Source organism: Oncorhynchus tshawytscha, linkage group LG33 (genome assembly GCF_018296145.1).
Source record: "Oncorhynchus tshawytscha isolate Ot180627B linkage group LG33, Otsh_v2.0, whole genome shotgun sequence".
Classification (NCBI taxonomy): Eukaryota; Metazoa; Chordata; class Actinopteri; order Salmoniformes; family Salmonidae; genus Oncorhynchus; species Oncorhynchus tshawytscha.
The window spans coordinates 31317268-31336695 of record NC_056461.1 but is presented as its reverse complement, the minus strand read 5'-3'; the positions used below and the strand labels follow the sequence as shown (position 1 = coordinate 31336695).

General features: G+C 42.0%; 1 protein-coding gene across 3 annotated transcripts; it reads right to left on the bottom strand.

Moving 5' to 3' along the window:
• Positions 1-218: 218 nt before the first annotated feature.
• LOC112231165 (fibroblast growth factor 13) lies at positions 219-18060 on the bottom strand. 3 transcript variants are annotated; one of them, XM_024397757.2, is made up of 5 exons: positions 17874-18060; positions 6162-6272; positions 5617-5720; positions 3209-3407; positions 219-1953 (listed from the first exon to the last, which is right to left on the bottom strand). In XM_024397757.2, the coding sequence occupies exons 1-5, from the start codon at positions 17929-17931 to the stop codon at positions 1811-1813; spliced, it is 615 nt and encodes a 204-aa protein (XP_024253525.1). In that variant the 5' UTR covers positions 17932-18060; the 3' UTR covers positions 219-1810. The 3 variants fall into 3 exon arrangements, with proteins under 3 accessions (XP_024253525.1, XP_024253526.1, XP_024253524.1); XM_024397758.2 differs by lacking the exon at positions 17874-18060 and adding an exon at positions 14258-14375; XM_024397756.2 differs by lacking the exon at positions 17874-18060 and adding an exon at positions 6918-7996.
• Between the last annotated feature and the right edge of the window lie 1368 nt (positions 18061-19428).

Genomic DNA, 19428 nt, shown 5'->3' with positions numbered 1-19428 from the left:
AAAACTGGTCCTGGATCAGCACTCCTACTCTGAGATGCTTTGTGAATGAGTATGGGCTCAGTTCCCTAGGGATTAATTGATGATGATCTATCTATACCTTCCATATGATGGTGTTGATGATGGTGGATTAATGAATAACCCATTCATGCCTGGGGTGGAGCCAATATCAACAGGTGGGAAAGAAGGACAAAAAATAAAGCACAATTTAACAAAAATCGTATTTCCTTATAAACATTTTATTCAGTGCATTTTCGTTAGAACAACAAATAACCTACTGCAAGAAGGTACCAGATTAAAAGTGTATCTGTGCTCTGTGGATCATTCACTTGTAGTCTGGTATAGACTGGAGCACAGCGTCCAAAACAGGTAGATAATAAGCATAGTAGACCTACAGTACATCATGCTGCTATTTCCCAGAGGTCCACAGTCTTCCATGCAATAATAGTGTCAATCAAACAATCAATCAATCAAAATGATAGACATAAGCATCTATTCGGTTCCAGGGGGAAAAAACAATGCAGGAGAATACAAACAATCATTTAATCTGTAAGAGCCCTCAATTTCACTAATAATCCCCATTTGATGGTGAAAAAAAAATCAAGGATTATGTTAATATCCTTTCACACACACACACACACACACACACACAAACAAATGACTGAATACATCTAAATACCATATGAAATGTTGTTTATAGTTTGTCAAAGGAGACTACTAATGACACAATACTGTAAAAGGGTTGGCATAAGTTTTTAAACAACTACTCTGCTTCTCTATTGTATTATTAAAACAAGTTGCTGTAGACCACACATTGTCCGTGTCTGATTACCCCTCGTCTCCTTGTGTTGTAACTCGTAGACTGATGGGTATGCCAAAATAGAACCTTTCATAGTATGACACATTTTGAAAATGCTTTAAATGCCAGGATGTCATGCTATTGAGGAAGAGATGAGTCTTTTTAGACCCACGTGTGTTTGACAACATATCAGCTGATAATCAGAAAAGGGGGGGATGGGTTGTACCAAAAAGAATGAATGAATGTCGGAAAACAACGCAATTGTGCATTAGATGATGCATTCTCAGTATGGGAGCCTAGTATGTTGATATTTGTTGCTTACTGCATAAATGTTTACTAAACAGTACGTTCTAAATAGTATGTAGTACGATTAGTACACACTACACAGTTTGTAGTACGATTGGTACACACTACACAGTGTGTCGTTTTAGTAGTAGGTAAGACAGATTTAGGAATTGGCCTATGCTTGTGATTCGATTTCTTTCTTTCTTCCTTTCTTTCTTTGCCTTGAGTAAAACTAGAGAAACACGCTGACTCTTTGGTACACAGGAACAAATGATCGCAATCAGTATAGCTGGCAAGCAATTTATATGGTAGACGAGGCAGAAGGCTTGCAGATATGTACACCTTGGACTCAAACACACAAAAAAGCTTTTTTTAGGAGGCATGAAAGCAACAGTTGATGGACCACATAAATACTGACCAGTAACTCTCCCTCTCAAGACCTTCAGAGAGATATACATTGGTAATACACTACATATGCTCAAGAATACAAGGAAGAATATAAATTCCAGACCAGCAAAATGGCTTTTCGTATCGAAGTTCATAGCAAAGTTGACCCGCAGAAGCTCGCTCATGGATTTATTGAATTGATGATGTCATAGTCTGTCACAGTGGTTTCAGTACACACTAAGCTAAGCTAATTTGCTTCCTCTCCACCTGTTCAGTTTGATGAGGATCAGTTGAGTCTGCTTACAGTGAGAACCGCCCTCTGCCTGACGCTGACCACCACAGCTATGTGGACTGCTCGTTCTGGCTCAGTGTCTTCCTTCCTCCATTCAGCAGGGCTGATGCACTACGGCTCTTGGTGGGAGTACCGCTGCCGGAGTGGGAGAACTCGGTCAGATCATGGAGAGAGGGTTCCCTGTACATGGCAACTGGAAGACAAAGAAGCAGATAGGGTGTCAAGTTTGGTAAAAATCAACTCTGGTTATCTGTATTGTGCAGAGCCTTTGACAAACATGATATTCTTCTGTAAAATGCAACGATATACTAGGGGGAGTCTTTCTAACAAGGCCCGTAACTTCAACAGTTACCCCAACAAACTTCAACACACACAGAGTAAGACCCACTCACAGCCTCTCAGAGTAAAGACATCAGCATGCTTCCATTCGGCTCCCTTAAAAGACATTAGCTTGAAAAATAAGAAAAAAAGTGGCAATAGTACTGCTTGTGTTACGCCTGCTCCCGCTCCTCCTCCCCCTGGCGCTCGAGGGGGCCAGGATCCCCAGCATTACGCACTCAAGCCACCATCAGTACGCACACCTGCCTTCCCCTCGTCACGCGCATCAGTGATCATTGGACTCACGTGGACTCAATTACTTGTGTCATTACCTTCCCTATATCTGTCTGTTCCCAAGCTCTGTTCCCTGGTTCAGGATTAATTGTCTCATGTCCGTGTTACCCGGGTTCCGACGCTGTTCCTGTCTTGTTTCCTTGTCTGTTCCCGAATAAATGTCTGACTCCCCGTACCTGCTTCTCCTGTCCGGCGTCGGCCCTTACAGTTTGTCCATTTTGAGATGCCATAGCCAGTATACACTTCCTCAAAATAGTCTGAATTAAGATAACTCAAGAAATCTGATATGTAAATTGCTGTCATTAATTTTGACGTTTTTGTCGAGGTAATCTTAGTCGTGCACTTTTACATTTAAGATTTATGCTGCAGTATTTCTCAATGAAAAATGTGCATGAAAAAATGATTTGTCTCTTGTTGAATGACAACAGACTTTATTGAAGAATCCCTACTGTTGACCAATCACCAACGAAGGGGCGTAGACTTCAGCTACCGACTTCGGCTTGTCTCCAGAAAAATGTTTGTGTGCTGAACAGTCCCCCAAAAAGTCCAAAACAAACAAAAACGTCACAAAACGTCATCATAATATATGCACCAACCCTTCCAAACGGTTTCAGCTGGGAAGCATGTGGACGCCTTAGAGCAGGGGTGGGCAACTCCTCGAGGGCCTGATTGGTGTCACACACACAGCTGATCAAATGTCATTCTAAACTGAAGATCATGATTAGGTGATTATTGGAGTCAGGTGTGTTTGCTGGGGCTGGGGCAAAGCTGTGACACCAATCAGGCCCCCGAGGACTGGAATTGCCCACCCCTGCCTTAGAGTAAGACCCACTCACCTTTCAGTGGCTTGGGGATGAAGTGGCCTGATGGTTTATTCTTCTTCACATGGTTCCCTTTCATGATGACTCCCTCTTTATTGAGGCCAAGGTACCAGGCCCTGCCAGACTGCTGCTGTCTGTAGAGCATGGAGGAGTAGGTCACGTAGTAGTTCTCAAACACTGACTCCTTGAACTTACACTCCGGGGTGAAGTGTTCCTAAAGAGGGAGTCAGAGAGGCGATAAAGACAGGAGTGTGAATGTGAGAGAAATAAAGAGATAAGAAACAGAAAGGGATAGAAAGAGAGGGAGAGAAAGAAAGAAAGCTTCACTTAGTTTCAGCCATTTCCCTCTCACCCAGGCTACCCATTCATATCAAATGTCCAAAGTGAAGTGAATGAGGACAGAAGGGATGGACTAACTACCTGGCATGAAGCACTACCAGAATCTGTCCAGAGCAGTACAGAAGGCTGTACTAAAAGTTGGGACCAATTCCATTTCTATGGTTGGGAACCTTTTACGTGCACAGTTTACAAATAAGCATAGGCCTGCCCCAAAGTGCCCAGCTGCTAAACAGCATAGGCAGGCCCTAAAGTGCCCAGCTGCTAATCAACATAGACAGGCCCCAAAGTGCCCAGCTGCTAATCAGCATAGGCCTGCTGCAAAGTGCCCAGCTGCTAAACAGCCTATGCAGGCCCAAAAGTGCCCAGCTGCTAATCAGCATAGGCCTGCCGCAAAGTGCCCAGCTGCTAAACGGCATAGGCCTGCCGCAAAGTACCCAGCTGCTAAACGGCATAGGCCTGCCGCAAAGTGCTCAGCTGCAAATCTGCAGTAAGAGATCCCTTACAACTGGTCGCTTTCAGAATTGAGTTGTGAAAACATCAGTTGACTGATGAGCTGAATTAAACTCGCTTGCCATACTGTGTGAACAGACCTATGATGGGAATGTCCATCACTCTTACAGCTTGCTCATCCATCACTCTAACAGCTCAGATTGTTGTGGCGATCTGATTACTTTTCACCTGCACAGTTTGAAAACACAGACTCATTCAATTGCCAGACAAAGGTCAAAGGTCAATACTTTAATTGGCAAAGATGGATACAAAACCTCATTCTACAAGAGACACCAATGTCTATGGTGATAATACACATACCCACATCCAATCACACACTCGCTTGCACACACACACACCCACGCACGCACGCACACACACACACACACATACGCACAAACACACTCACATCCAATCACACGCACGCACACAAACACACACACGTGCATGCAAAAACACGCACACACAAACACGCACCCACACACAAACACACCGACATCCAATCATACGCACACACACACACACTCACATCCATTCATATGCACACACACGCACACACACACCCACATCCAATCATATGCACACACACGCACACACGCACACACACATGCACACCCACATCCAATCATACGCATACACACACGTGCACAAACACACACACATCCAATCATTGGGCAGCTTTAGGCAACTTAGCTAAATAAACAGAATGAATCTAAATACGCTGTCTAACATTCAGCCCATGCTGTATTTTTCCATCCAGATTGCTAAATGACCTCACCAGAGCTGAAACAATCCCAACTTCAGAGAGCATTTCCATACTCATGTGTCTCCATGGTAACTTCCAACTCCCCAGAATACAAACCAGCCCTCTCGTAAAGATGGCCCCCAGGTTACCAATGGAGACATAAACAGAGGGACAAGATCGCTATTACAAGTTAAAAACACAATGTGGTGGCCACTGCAACACTCGCAACAGCAACTACTGCACAACTACTGACCTTAGTCATCACTCCAGTCACTTTGGTTTTCACACCAACAATTGATGCTTAAATATAATTAACATGACTGTTAAGGTGACCTTCAATGTAATCAATTAGCTCAGTAACACAGGTAGTAGTATACTTAAGCAAAAAGGCAGCTCAGGGGTTTGTGGTATATAGCCAATATACCACGGCTAAGGGCTGTTCTTAGGCAAGACACAACGCTATATATTACCCCAATACCACAAATTCCCGAGGTGCCTTATTGTTACTATAAACTGGTTACCAATTAGAGCAGTAAAAATAAATGTTTTGTCATACCGTGGTATACTATCTGATATACCACAGCTGTCAGCCAATCAGCATTCAGGGCTCGACCCACCATGTTTATAATGTGATCCTGCCACATGGAAGCCTAACTAGGGAAGTATGTAGGAGACACAAAGGAGTCAGCAGGTAGCCTAGCAGTTAAGAGTGTTTGGCCAGTAAGCGAAAGGTTGCTGGTTTGAATCCCGAGACGATTAGGTAAATAATCTGTTGATGTGCCCTTGAGCAAGGCACTTAACCCTGGACAAGAGTGTCTGCTAAATGACTAAAATGTAAAGTGAGACTCACTGAAGTGTAGAGGAAGCCGTCGTTGTTCATGGCTAGGTAAAGCTTGGTCTGAACCCCCTGGATGGCCACCACTCGCAGCCCAACAGGAATGAGGTTGAACACAGCTGCAATGTGGAATAAAAAAGAGAGGGTAGGTAGTACACTTTTAGAAAACATGGTTCTTCTGTTGTCCCTATAGGAGAACCATGGTTGGTTCCAGGTAGAACACTTTTTGGTTCCATGAAGAACCCTCTGTGTAAAGGCTTCTACATGGAACTCAAAAGGGTTCTACCTGGAACCAAAATAGTTCTACCTGGAACCAAAAAGGGTTATTCAAAGGGTTCTCCTATGGGGACAGTCGAAGAACCCTTTTAGGTTCTAGATAGCACCTTTTTTATGCGTGTAGACAATATAAGAGAAACATTCTACTGGAGATGTAGTAGCGAACATAGAGCTACAGAAAACATTGAGCAAAAGAGGTGAAGTTGACTATTCTCTCTTCTTGAATTCTATATCACAATCATCTGAAATATGAACGAATTCAAGGCAAAAACACATAGTCCTACCATAGCTGTTGTCCTCGTCCTTCGTTCCATCGATGGTTCCATCAGCCTGCATCTGAAGGCAGAAGCCTGTGCGGCTGAACAGCCTCGTCACTATCCCCTTGAGCTGGGGCTCTGTGGATACAACAGGGAAGAATGTGAGAACAGGAGAAGAGGGAAGAGAGGAGATATTGGACATATACCAAGTCTATAGTCCAATTATACTAGCTCGTTTTCTACTGCTTCACACACAGTCAGTAGTAAAATACCAGAGAAACCTCAGGCATCCCATAGACATCACACTGTGGCACAAACCCAAAACAGTGTGATGGGTACCTGGGATAGTGGTGGCTGGTCATGCAATATCAAGCTCATTCATACTTTCAAAAACAGGTCATCTACCTGTCTGGATACTGTACACTGACACAGTACTTTGAATGGCATTCTTGTTAAGATGATAATATAATGCACAACAGAAGCATGGCAGTGTGAATACGTTGTGCACTTTTCCGATGATGACAGTGTCATGTGTTAGAGTGAGGTAATTAATTGATGAGTGCATGGACTTGCAGGATCACGACAGGTTGATGGATAGATAGTCAAATAATGTATTTCTTATACTATACCATCACAATTTGGACAGATGTGCCATTACTCTGAGGTATTCAAATTTAAAATGGGAGAGGATGGAAGTGTTCGTGGTGTTCGAATTGTTGGTGATGATGATTATGATGATGACAGTTATTATGTTATGTCGAGAAATCACACTCAAGAGCACACCTGGTCGACTTATTCTCTTCCGTTTCTTAGAGCCAAAGAGTTTGACGCGTGAGAACACGTTCAGCTTGCTCGGTTTCTCACAGGGTCCCCTGTCCCCTGCTTTGCAAATATTCGGACTGCTTGCGCAGCGGCAGGCATTCGCCTTCTCCCGCTCCCGCTCCCTCTTTTGCCGAATGAGGGAGCTGGCGATCGCAGCGGCCATAGCCAGTTTGGCGGTTTAGTGATGGCAAAACGTCCCAGAAGAAAATTCTATATTCACCACTCACCAAATAATGAATATTATCCAATGAAATCTAAGCAGTATTGTTTTTATGCAAACCAAATAATCCATTATATCCTTAAAGTGCGTAACAAAGTCATTATAGTTTTATTGTCACAGCTGGAGAAAAAGATACTGGATGTTCCGAGCAGACAAACCTCCCACTGACACACACTGGTTTAATCAACGTTGTTTCCACGTCAATTCAATGCCAATTCAATGCAATTGCGTTGAACCAACATGGAATAGACGTTGAATTGACGTCTGTGCCCAATGGGTTCGTGCGCCTTCAGCTGTGAATCAACAGCTAGCCTCTCCAATTTATACATTCGATTTGTTGTTGATCACTGCAGCTTCTCATGCGTGCACACCCGCTGTGATGCATCCATCCACCCTCCGTGAGAAAAATGTAGTCCTCAAAATGCTTTTCAATCAATGAAACAACTCTTGTCATAGTTGTGTGTGCCATTAATGCAGCAATCGCAAGCAAATCCTCTCCTCAGGTTTGGAGCCAATGCCACATAACCTACAGTATGATTTACAGTAAAGGCTGTTAGCGCCACGTGGTATAACACTCATATATGTTAGGCTATGGCGAGAGAGAGGGAGCGAGAGGGGGAGGTCTTGCCTCATTTTGGTGCAGAGATTCCGCTACTATTCCTTCCACCTCTGCGATATGAATTGCGGCATAGGAGTCTGAACAAAATGCATTAGGAGAAACTGCGGGCGCTTTTTGCAGGCATCTTCGTAACTGAATATCGGCATGTGACAGGCAAGGCATGAGACGCTGATGCAAAACACAGAAATAAATCGTCGCATCATATAAATCCAGGGAGAACAGAAGATCACTGATAGCACCCTATGGTCTCATGGCAAAAATAATCAAGGGAGGGAGGTGTTCCTAGATTTGTGCTTTCTGCTAAAACTAACTTGTGTTTTCGGCAGATTAAGCTCATTCAGCTCCCCTGTCGCCTCTCCAATAGGGCTGCGGCCATGTAAAGTGAATCTGCATAATAGCCTATACGTTCGAGAGGCTTAAATTGGTGCTTTCCGAAGCGCTGAGAACATGAGCTCGGACTCAAGAAAGGCTTTGGTGGGGGTCTTCATCTTGGGGTAACATCTGTCTGTTGCCTCTCTTGAGTCAGGTAACAACCACATCTGTCATCAGATTGAAATGCATTGACGTTTTGTTGTGGTGTCGGATTTGGCGGCATTTAGGCCTATCCTAAATTGAATTAACCTTTCATCCAATATAATAAAATAAGAAGAGTACAAATAAAACGGCAATAACAACAATAACGTCAACGACATCAACAATAACAAATCGTTGATTTGAGTATGATTTGACCTAAAAAATAAATGAAAGTTGATAGGGGATCAATGAGTGACGACTCCTAGTTTTATTTTGATGAATAATTAAAGCATAAGCAATACTATTTGTGATTGAAACTGAATGTGAAATAAACATTTACCCATAGATTATTAGAACTTTCCCCTATTATAACCGTTTTAGTATTTGGCTATAAAATGATAGGTCTTGCTTCATTCGTGCTATAAATCTCGTTGTTTTGAGTATCAGTTTCCTTTCCTTTGGTGTTCAATTGCCCTCTGTCTTCGGCCCTTTTGCTGAAGATATTGGCCAGATAATATCTTCAATTGCGCCACCTGCATTTGTCATTGTCAACAGTTAAAAATAGCAACCGCAGAAACAACAACAACAACTAAACTTTGTACAGTTCCATTTTGTTTACATAAAATATCGCAGGAAAGCAAACAAATGTATCAAATGTATCGCTTATAACGTTGGACAGGGAGCGTCACTTATAACTTCAGCACCTTAGACAGCGCAAAAGTACACTTCTATTTCTGTGAAACACCTATTAAATTATATTCGACAGGGAATGTCACTACATCAGCTCTTTGGACCGTAACCTTTAAGATCAACACCGGGTTGGGGGGACTACTTCAATCCATGCTCACATGAGCATTAGGCGAGGGCATCAGTAGGCTTGGCCTAATATTTGATTGAATTGACCTGGGCCTCCTTCCAGAACAAAACGCCTTTTTTTGTATTTTATTTAAAAAACATAAAGATTAGTCTATCTTTTAATAATAAAATGTATTTAAATGAGCGCACCTGATGTTGATCTCCGGAGAGGGAAAGTCATGCTTCGCGGAGCCAAGGAGGAGCTCTGTGTTAATGTTTTAGCTCTTCTCGATATGCACACTGAAAGGGGAGAGGACTTTTCGAAGTTTAAACGGAGAATTCTCAAAGGCATTCCATCCATTAAATCCGTGCACGTGGTTGTGATAGGAGATCATTAGAACGCATTAGTGGAAGGCCATTATGTCTTCAGGAATGCTCATTAATGATTTATCCCAAGGCATCGCTGATCGGCCAAAAACGTCCATTACTGGGCCACTGTAGCCTACGCTGGTGTGCGGGAAGATAAGGGAACCCCTTTACAAACATCAAATAGCCTATAATGGCTTAGACGTATATTCTTTGTTATGGCAAATGTTCATTTTATTCACCCTGGCGTTAAAAATACTGTAAATTGCGAATGTTATGGACTGTGACATTGATGTCTTCATGGCTGAATTGATAAACATCCAATAGACCGCAGGTCTCCATTACATAGAATTCTCCTACAACATTAGTAAAACAGGCAAGGAAAGAAAACTGACGCAAAGCAATCCCCCACCCTTAAAGATTTGATCAGCAGCTAATAAGATGCTGAAGTAATGAAGAAGAGTGTTCCTAGGCCTACTGCGCCGGACGATTATATTAGCATCCATCCTGTTACGACCCCAAATAATCTGTTTAGACATGAAGATGATCGTCATCATGGTGAATCATAACGGTTTTGCATTAGAGAAATTATCAAAATAAAATTAGCTTTTCAAGCATTAGATTAAAATCAGTCCTAATTAGTCCAGGGAGAAGGCTATTTAATATATAAACGACATATATATATATGACACGGGCATATTATGACCCTGTCTATTATTAGGTAACGTTCTAAAGACTAACTGACCACTCTTACAAACATCATTTCCACAGTCATTGGGAAAAGCTTCAAGGTAGAAACAATAGTCAGCTTCCAGAAACAATTTCCCATAATCTCATCTCAGGGCAGGGGCATTATTTTCCAATCCAATTCCAATCCTTTAGTCTACATATTGTATTTGCAAGATAGGCTATATCAGGGACACCATCATCAAAGGGAAAGCTATGTTATGTGAAGCATGAGAATCACAAACTGATGGTAACTTCTCTCTGTTGAGTTGTCACTCTTTATACTTGAATACTCTCCAGTAGATGGAGCCAAATGAAAGTTAAATAGGAGTGACCTCTACCTCTCCCTCATAAAGTGGCTCAGAGTAGGAGTACTGATCAAGGATCAGTTTTGCCTTTTTGATTAAGATTATATGGACAGGGGGAATCTGATCCAAGATGCACCCCGACTCTGAGAAGCTTTATGAATACAGACCCAGAGCTCTGAGAAGCTTTATGAATACAGACCCAGAGCTCTGAGAAGCTTTATGAATACAGACCCAGAGCTCTGAGAAGCTTTATGAATACAGACCCAGAGCTCTGAGAAGCTTTATGAATACAGACACAGAGCTCTGAGAAGCTTTATGAATACAGACCCAGAGCTCTGAGAAGCTTTATGAATACAGACCCAGAGCTCTGAGAAGCTTTATGAATACAGACCCAGAGCTCTGAGAAGCTTTATGAATACAGACACAGAGCTCTGAGAAGCTTTATGAATACAGACCCAGAGCTCTGAGATGCTTTATGAATACAGACCCAGAGCTCTGAGAAGCTTTATGAATACAGACCCAGAGCTCTGAGAAGCTTTATGAATACAGACCCAGAGCTCTGAGAAGCTTTATGAATACAGGCCCAGAGCTCTGAGAAGCTTTATGAATACAGGCCCAGAGCTCTGAGAAGCTTTATGAATACAGACCCAGAGCTCTGAGAAGCTTTATGAATACAGACCCAGAGCTCTGAGAAGCTTTATGAATACAGACCCAGAGCTCTGAGAAGCTTTATGAATACAGACACAGAGCTCTGAGATGCTTTATGAATACAGACACAGAGCTCTGAGAAGCTTTATGAATACAGACCCAGAGCTCTGAGAAGCTTTATGAATACAGACCCAGAGCTCTGAGAAGCTTTATGAATACAGGCCCAGAGCTCTGAGAAGCTTTATGAATACAGACCCAGAGCTCTGAGAAGCTTTATGAATACAGACCCAGAGCTCTGAGAAGCTTTATGAATACAGACCCAGAGCTCTGAGAAGCTTTATGAATACAGGCCCAGAGCTCTGAGAAGCTTTATGAATACAGACCCAGAGCTCTGAGAAGCTTTATGAATACAGGCCCAGAGCTCTGAGAAGCTTTATGAATACAGACCCAGAGCTCTGAGAAGCTTTATGAATACAGGCCCAGAGCTCTGAGAAGCTTTATGAATACAGGCCCAGAGCTCTGAGAAGCTTTATGAATACAGACCCAGAGCTCTGAGAAGCTTTATGAATACAGACCCAGAGCTCTGAGAAGCTTTATGAATACAGACCCAGAGCTCTGAGAAGCTTTATGAATACAGACCCAGAGCTCTGAGAAGCTTTATGAATACAGACCCAGAGCTCTGAGAAGCTTTATGAATACAGACCCAGAGCTCTGAGAAGCTTTATGAATACAGGCCCAGAGCTCTGAGAAGCTTTATGAATACAGACCCAGAGCTCTGAGAAGCTTTATGAATACAGGCCCAGAGCTCTGAGAAGCTTTATGAATACAGGCCCAGAGCTCTGAGAAGCTTTATGAATACAGACCCAGAGCTCTGAGAAGCTTTATGAATACAGACCCAGAGCTCTGAGAAGCTTTATGAATACAGACCCAGAGCTCTGAGATGCTTTATGAATACAGACACAGAGCTCTGAGAAGCTTTATGAATACAGACCCAGAGCTCTGAGAAGCTTTATGAATACAGACCCAGAGCTCTGAGAAGCTTTATGAATACAGACCCAGAGCCCTGAGAAGCTTTATGAATACAGACCCAGAGCTCTGAGAAGCTTTATGAATACAGACCCAGAGCTCTGAGAAGCTTTATGAATACAGACCCAGAGCTCTGAGAAGCTTTATGAATACAGGCCCAGAGCTCTGAGAAGCTTTATGAATACAGACCCAGAGCTCTGAGAAGCTTTATGAATACAGACCCAGAGCTCTGAGAAGCTTTATGAATACAGACCCAGAGCTCTGAGAAGCTTTATGAATACAGACCCAGAGCTCTGAGAAGCTTTATGAATACAGACCCAGAGCTCTGAGAAGCTTTATGAATACAGACCCAGAGCTCCGAGAAGCTTTATGAATACAGGCCCAGAGCTCCGAGAAGCTTTATGAATACAGGCCCAGAGCTCTGAGAAGCTTTATGAATACAGACCCAGAGCTCTGAGAAGCTTTATGAATACAGACCCAGAGCTCTGAGAAGCTTTATGAATACAGACCCAGAGCTCTGAGAAGCTTTATGAATACAGGCCCAGAGCTCTGAGAAGCTTTATGAATACAGGCCCAGAGCTCTGAGAAGCTTTATGAATACAGACCCAGAGCTCTGAGAAGCTTTATGAATACAGACCCAGAGCTCTGAGAAGCTTTATGAATACAGGCCCAGAGCTCTGAGAAGCTTTATGAATACAGACCCAGAGCTCTGAGAAGCTTTATGAATACAGACACAGAGCTCTGAGAAGCTTTATGAATACAGACCCAGAGCTCTGAGAAGCTTTATGAATACAGACCCAGAGCTCTGAGAAGCTTTATGAATACAGACCCAGAGCTCTGAGAAGCTTTATGAATACAGACCCAGAGCTCTGAGAAGCTTTATGAATACAGACCCAGAGCTCTGAGAAGCTTTATGAATACAGACCCAGAGCTCTGAGAAGCTTTATGAATACAGACCCAGAGCTCTGAGAAGCTTTATGAATACAGACCCAGAGCTCTGAGAAGCTTTATGAATACAGACACAGAGCTCTGAGAAGCTTTATGAATACAGACCCAGAGCTCTGAGAAGCTTTATGAATACAGACACAGAGCTCTGAGAAGCTTTATTAATACAGACCCAGAGCTCTGAGAAGCTTTATGAATACAGACACAGAGCTCTGAGAAGCTTTATTAATACAGACCCAGAGCTCTGAGAAGCTTTATGAATACAGACCCAGAGCTCTGAGAAGCTTTATGAATAAGGGCCCAGAGCTCTGAGAAGCTTTATGAATACAGACCCAGAGCTCTGAGAAGCTTTATGAATACAGACCCAGAGCTCTGAGATGCTTCATTAATACGGGCCCAGAGCTCTGAGACGCTTTATTAATACGGGCCCAGAGCTCTGAGATGCTTTATTAATACGGGCCCAGAGCTCTGCACACGTTCATATAATGTGTTACAAGACATCATCACTTAGTACTTCTCCCATGAAGGAAAAAAGCATTGAAGGTTTACTGTGCTGCATCCAGCACCATTGAGACACGGACATGCAGAAGAGAGACACCGACTCAGTTGTGAAATCCAAGGTGATTGTTGTGAAGCACTTGAGGGCAGGGCAGAAGGAATCAGAATCAAATCTGTTCTGGATGTTGGCAGTTTGTTGTGTCTAGCACGGGTCAACATCACATCAATAAAATTATCATCATCAGAAGCATATCTTTTTTTGTGTGGAGTGCAGATTGTGAATGCAGTTGTGGTAGAATATTTGTGTTTGCAACATTCAGAATCAGATCCATTTCTGAAAGATTCGACCAAATACTGTACATGGCAATACTTCTTTTCACAGCCCATTCAGCTATATTGCACAAGCGCACACATGCATGTAAGAGTAATAAAACTGAGTAATGTAGTCTGTATACTGCAGTAATGGGGGGGCATGCAGGCTGGGGGTAGGGGATTCCACTGCTGTGAAAGGGGACATAATAATCCTGGTGAATGACATCAACGTGTCATTCAAAGGAAAGCTTGAATTCAAGCAAAACCCAAAGCCCTATATCAAAAAGCCAAACCAGATGCAAACATAACCTTTTTGTTGACAAACCTTCAGGAGAGATTTCTCTTCCCATTCGGATGGCTTTCTTCAATCGACAGCAGAAGATTTTGTAACACGTATTATGGCAGGGAGACTCAATAATCACCACATCCACAGATGAGAAGCTAGAGTCCTGCAGCAACAGAACATAATGCAGGGTACTTAAGGCGACATCTCGCGCTGTGGTTATAGTAAAGCCTACCATAAAGTTAGTAGGAGTTAGATTGGCACTACCAATACACATACTGTACACGCAGTGAGAAACTGACACATTATTGATGTCTATAAGCCTCTCACCGGAGACAGCAGAATATCCTGCAAGATAAAGGAACAACACCAATATTAATTATCTCTTGCCTGAGCATCTTTCTTCTGAATGTAATGTACACCACTTGGACTGCAACATGTGAAGTGGCACTGCCAGTACTGAGGATGAGTGAGTATGCTGCCAAGACATGTGTCGATGGAGCTCCTGCCATGTGAAAGTTTACTAGCAGGGCCTGTGGTGAAGGACATTGGACAGAGGGTTTTTTAGTACAAATGCTGGGTGGGGGTTGGGTGGCCCAAAATTGAATTTAAATGTCCTCAATAAAAGCCTTGATTCCTCTCATACATTTTGCTTTGTCTTTGAGATACATTGCCTTCGGAATGTATTCAGACTCATTGACTTTTTCCACATTTTGTTACGTTACAGCCTTATTCAAAAATGGATTAAAATGTTTTTTCCCCCCCTCATCAATCTACATACAATACCCCATAATGACAAAGCAAAAACAGGATTTTAGACATTATTGCTAATTCATAAAAAATGAAGTATGACATTTACATAAGTATTCAGACCCGTTACTCAGTACTTCGTTGAAGCACCTTTGACAGTGTATTAGGGGAGTTTCCCCCATTCTTCTCTGCAGATCCTTTCAAAATCTGTCAGGTTGGATGGGGATCGTCGTTGCACGGCTATTTTCAGGCTACTCAAGGAACTTCAGAGACTTGTCCCGAGCCACTCCTGCTTTGTCTTGGCTGTGTGCTTAGGGTCATTTCCCTGTTGGAAGGTGAACCTTCGCCCCAGTCTGAGGTACTGAGTGCTCTGGAGCAAGTTTTCATCAAGGATATCCCTGTACATTGCTCTGTTCATCTTTACCCCGATTCTGACTAGTCTCCCAGTCCCTTCCGCTGAAAAAGATCCACACAGCATGATACTGCCACCACCATACTTCACTGTAGGGATTGTGCCAAGTTTCATCCAGAAGTGACGCTTCGCATTCAGGCCAAAGAGTTCAATCTTTAAAAAAATATTTTCCATGGTCTGAGGGTCTTTAGGTGCCTTTTGGCCCAAGCGGGCTGTCGTGTGCCTTTCACTGAGGATTGGCTTCCGTCTGGCCACTCTACCATAAAGGCCTGATTGGTGGAGTGCTACAGAGATGGTTGTCCTTCTGGAAGGTTCTCCCATCTCCACAGAGGAACTCTAGAGATCTGTCAGAGTGACCATTGGGTTCTTGGTCACCTCCCTGACAAAGGCCCTTCTCCCCTGATTGCTCAGTTTGGCAGGGTGGCCAGCTCTAGGAAGAGTCTTGGTGGTTCCAAACTTCATCCATTTAAGAATGATGGAGGCCACTGTGTTCTGCATAGCTTTTTTTGGTACCCTTCCCCTGATCTGTGCCACGACACAATCCTATCTCGGAGCTCTACGGACAATTCCTTCAGCCTCATGGCTTGGTTTTAGCTCTGACATGCACTGTCAACTGTGGGACCTTATATAGACAGGTGTGTGCCTTTCCAAATCATGTCCAATCAATTGAATTTACCACAGATGGACTCCAAGTTGTAGAAACATCTCAAGGATGATCAATGGAAACAGGATGCACCTGAGCTCAATTTCAAGTCTCATAGCCAAGGATCTGAATACTTAGGTAAATAAGGTATCAGTTTTATATATATATATATATATATATATATATATATATATATATATATATTATATATTTGAAAAACTGTTTTTTTTTTTCAACTGTTTTTGCTTCATGCATTATTATGGGGTACTGTGTGTAGATTACCGAGGATGTTTTTTTATTTAATCTATTTTAGAATAAGGCTGTAAACTAACAAAATGTGGAAAAAGTCAAGGTGTCTGAATTTCCGCAGGCACTGTAAATGATCAGTTGGCATAAATGAATAAGGTGAAAATGTTTCAATCAGAAAGAAAATATATGTGTGTAGTTAAGTTATGATAAGTTATTTTATCCCCAGCTTCCTACACTTTAATGCACATGATAAGCTGACAGGATGGCTATGGTAGTATCCAGACATGATCGGTGTGCGTTGAGAGACAGCAGTTTTGCAGCCCTAGGGCCAGCTGTGGCTATGGTCAGAGATAGAGCCCCATCTGCCTCCTAACAATCTAGAATAAGGTAGTTTGAACTGTCAATTAACTTTGAAAAATGAACCTGCCAGTCACTTGTTTTCGTGTCTACAGCATAGAACAGGGCATTATAGCACAACAATTCATATGGAATAAAAATACAAAACATTTGTTTATGCAAGATGTTGGAGTCTGACACAGAAAAACAATACCCCTTTGACAGTCTGTCTGGAATGTCCAATATGGATGTTGAGCTGAAACATTGCCACAGATACCTAAATGTTACTTCCCTCTAAGGAAAAGGCAATTAAAAGTTCCATCATCTCAACTTATAAATCCTCATGTTTATCAACCTTTCTGTGGCTTTTATCTGCACTTTATTTAACCCCCTTAATTCACATGATTCAATAAACTTTAATTAGTTTATGTCTACACCAACTTCATCTGCTCCATAGTCTAAAAATTCAAGATCCTTTGGGATCCTTAGAAATTGGCTTAATGACATCTAACCTTTTACCAGAGAGGGGGGAGAAAGAGTGAAAGAGGGAGAGAGCAAAAGAGAGTGAGAGAGAGAGAGATGTTTTGTTGCATCCTTACTGAAATAACGGTTTTGATTTACCCGGAGTCTGAATAGCTACAATTACCTGGAGTCTCTGAGGTGCCTGCAGTGCCCACCATGATTAAATATGTATTTTTAATTACATTTAGCCTATTATTAAAAGTTATGGCAATGTAATCTGATGGCATTATGTGCTTTTATTTTCCTAATTTCCTGAAATCATATGAATGAACTTTTTTCTTCTTCTAATGTATAACTGTGAGGTTATTATGAAAGCTCGCTGTACTCCCTGTAGTGAAACCAGTGAGAGCTCGCGGTCTACTTGCTCTTCTGTTTCTTGTCTGTTATGGCACTTACAGTTGGCATAACAGACTGGGTGTCTCTCTCTCGTTTCACGCCCATACCGTCATATTCTCGCCACTGCTAAAATCCATGCACAGTAAATATTCTGTTTAGCCTACACTGTTCACATTTTTATCCAGTCGTTTCCCCCTGTTATTTGTATAATTGTATCGACTGAGTTTAGATAGCCTTATTAATAGTCAAAACCGTTGTGATATTAAATTATTGATGAGGGGACTGAATTAGTCTAATTAAAATATAATTAACCGACATTATGTTAAACCCCTAAATTTCAGTTAAAGTGACGTATAAAGCGTTCCAAAAAGCTACATAAATTCTGTAATTTAAGTAGGCTACTTACTCACCTCTGGTTGCATGTTCCTTTTCCTCTTTAGTCACTTGTTTTGCCGTTTTCGGGCTCATGGAGATAGAGCCCTGTCTTGGGTTTGGAAATCCCACAATGAAACTTCAACTCAGCAGAACAACGCCACACTAGTTCTCTTTCGAAATAGCAGATTCCATAAAGCGGTTCCAGTTAAGAAATCATCAGCTGGGGCTCTGTGGAACAAAAACACAAAGGGCAGTCTATTTGACCGTAGGCTAGTCCTACTGGTCGTTAAGCCTAAACAAAGCTGCTGACTTGATTTGTTGAGAGCGGTCATTTGGAAAACATAATTAAGCCTACCATTTGAATTCAGTGTTCAATAAAATAATTTTAAACAATATATTTTCAGCATTGTTATAAACAACATAAAATAGTTTGATAGCATACTCTCAGATTCCACACCACCACGTTTTTGAAAGCAAAACTGCCATAACATAGAGAATCAGACACATACAAATTGGTATAATTAGCTAGGTTTCCATCCAATTGGCGACAGATTTTTATGCGAATATTCAGACATATGCATATAGAAATATGCGCATTTCGCCACAAGTGGTGTGTTTCCACCAAACTGGCTTGCTGCGGAAAAAAAATCAGTGCGCGATGACATAGTGCACACAAAATGTACTTTTTCGCTACGTTTCATGTACCTAATACAAATCTAAAGTTCAATGTTCAATTTTGGTCTTGGTAGATGAGCTCTAGCCAACAGCTTGCCAATACAGCGCAGGCTGGCAGGCTTTGCGGTTAGGCTAGTGTACATGATGAGATGATTATGGATATCCTAATTGAATAGTGTATGTGCATGTATATTACTGTAAATATTGATCACATTCTCTGTCTATGATCATATATTTTGATACATTGAATGTTAATATTGTGAACCTATGTTATACATTTTTTAAACCTCCTGTTTCAGGAAGTGATGTCACTGAGTACTGCCCCTATATATAAGACCTTCCACCCCCACCTGGGATATGGATGCCTGATGAAGATCTAAGGGTCGAAACGTAAATAAATATCACATGGAGCCTGAGCAGCAGTGTGCGACGATTTCCTTTCTGTTTTCCATGAGTTTGCCTACAACTTCAGCGCAAAATCACTGGATGTGCGTATGTTCTTCAGTTTTTGTACATCCTTATGGATAAGAGCATCATTGTATTTGTCAAAAGACAGTCAAACATTGATCATGTCACCAGAATAAGACCCTCAGATATTTTTTGGAAAGAAGCATCAAGTTCATCACTGCATGTTCACCACCCTGAAAGTTAATCAATTTATTTCATCTGTAGCCTAATAAACCGCATTGTTTCCCGATTCGTAGTGGGAGGACTACACGCCCTATCATCGTGTGATTACAAGTTTACTTCAATATTGTGGCTATTATATCAATATTATCGCATAAAGGCCTTTCCACCGCCATTTCTCGCATATTGAACTGCATCGACACAAAGATCCCACCATGTCGAACAAACAAATTATACGTTGGCAATTATAAAATTGCACCAAAACGTTTTTCTTCTACATGGTATGAC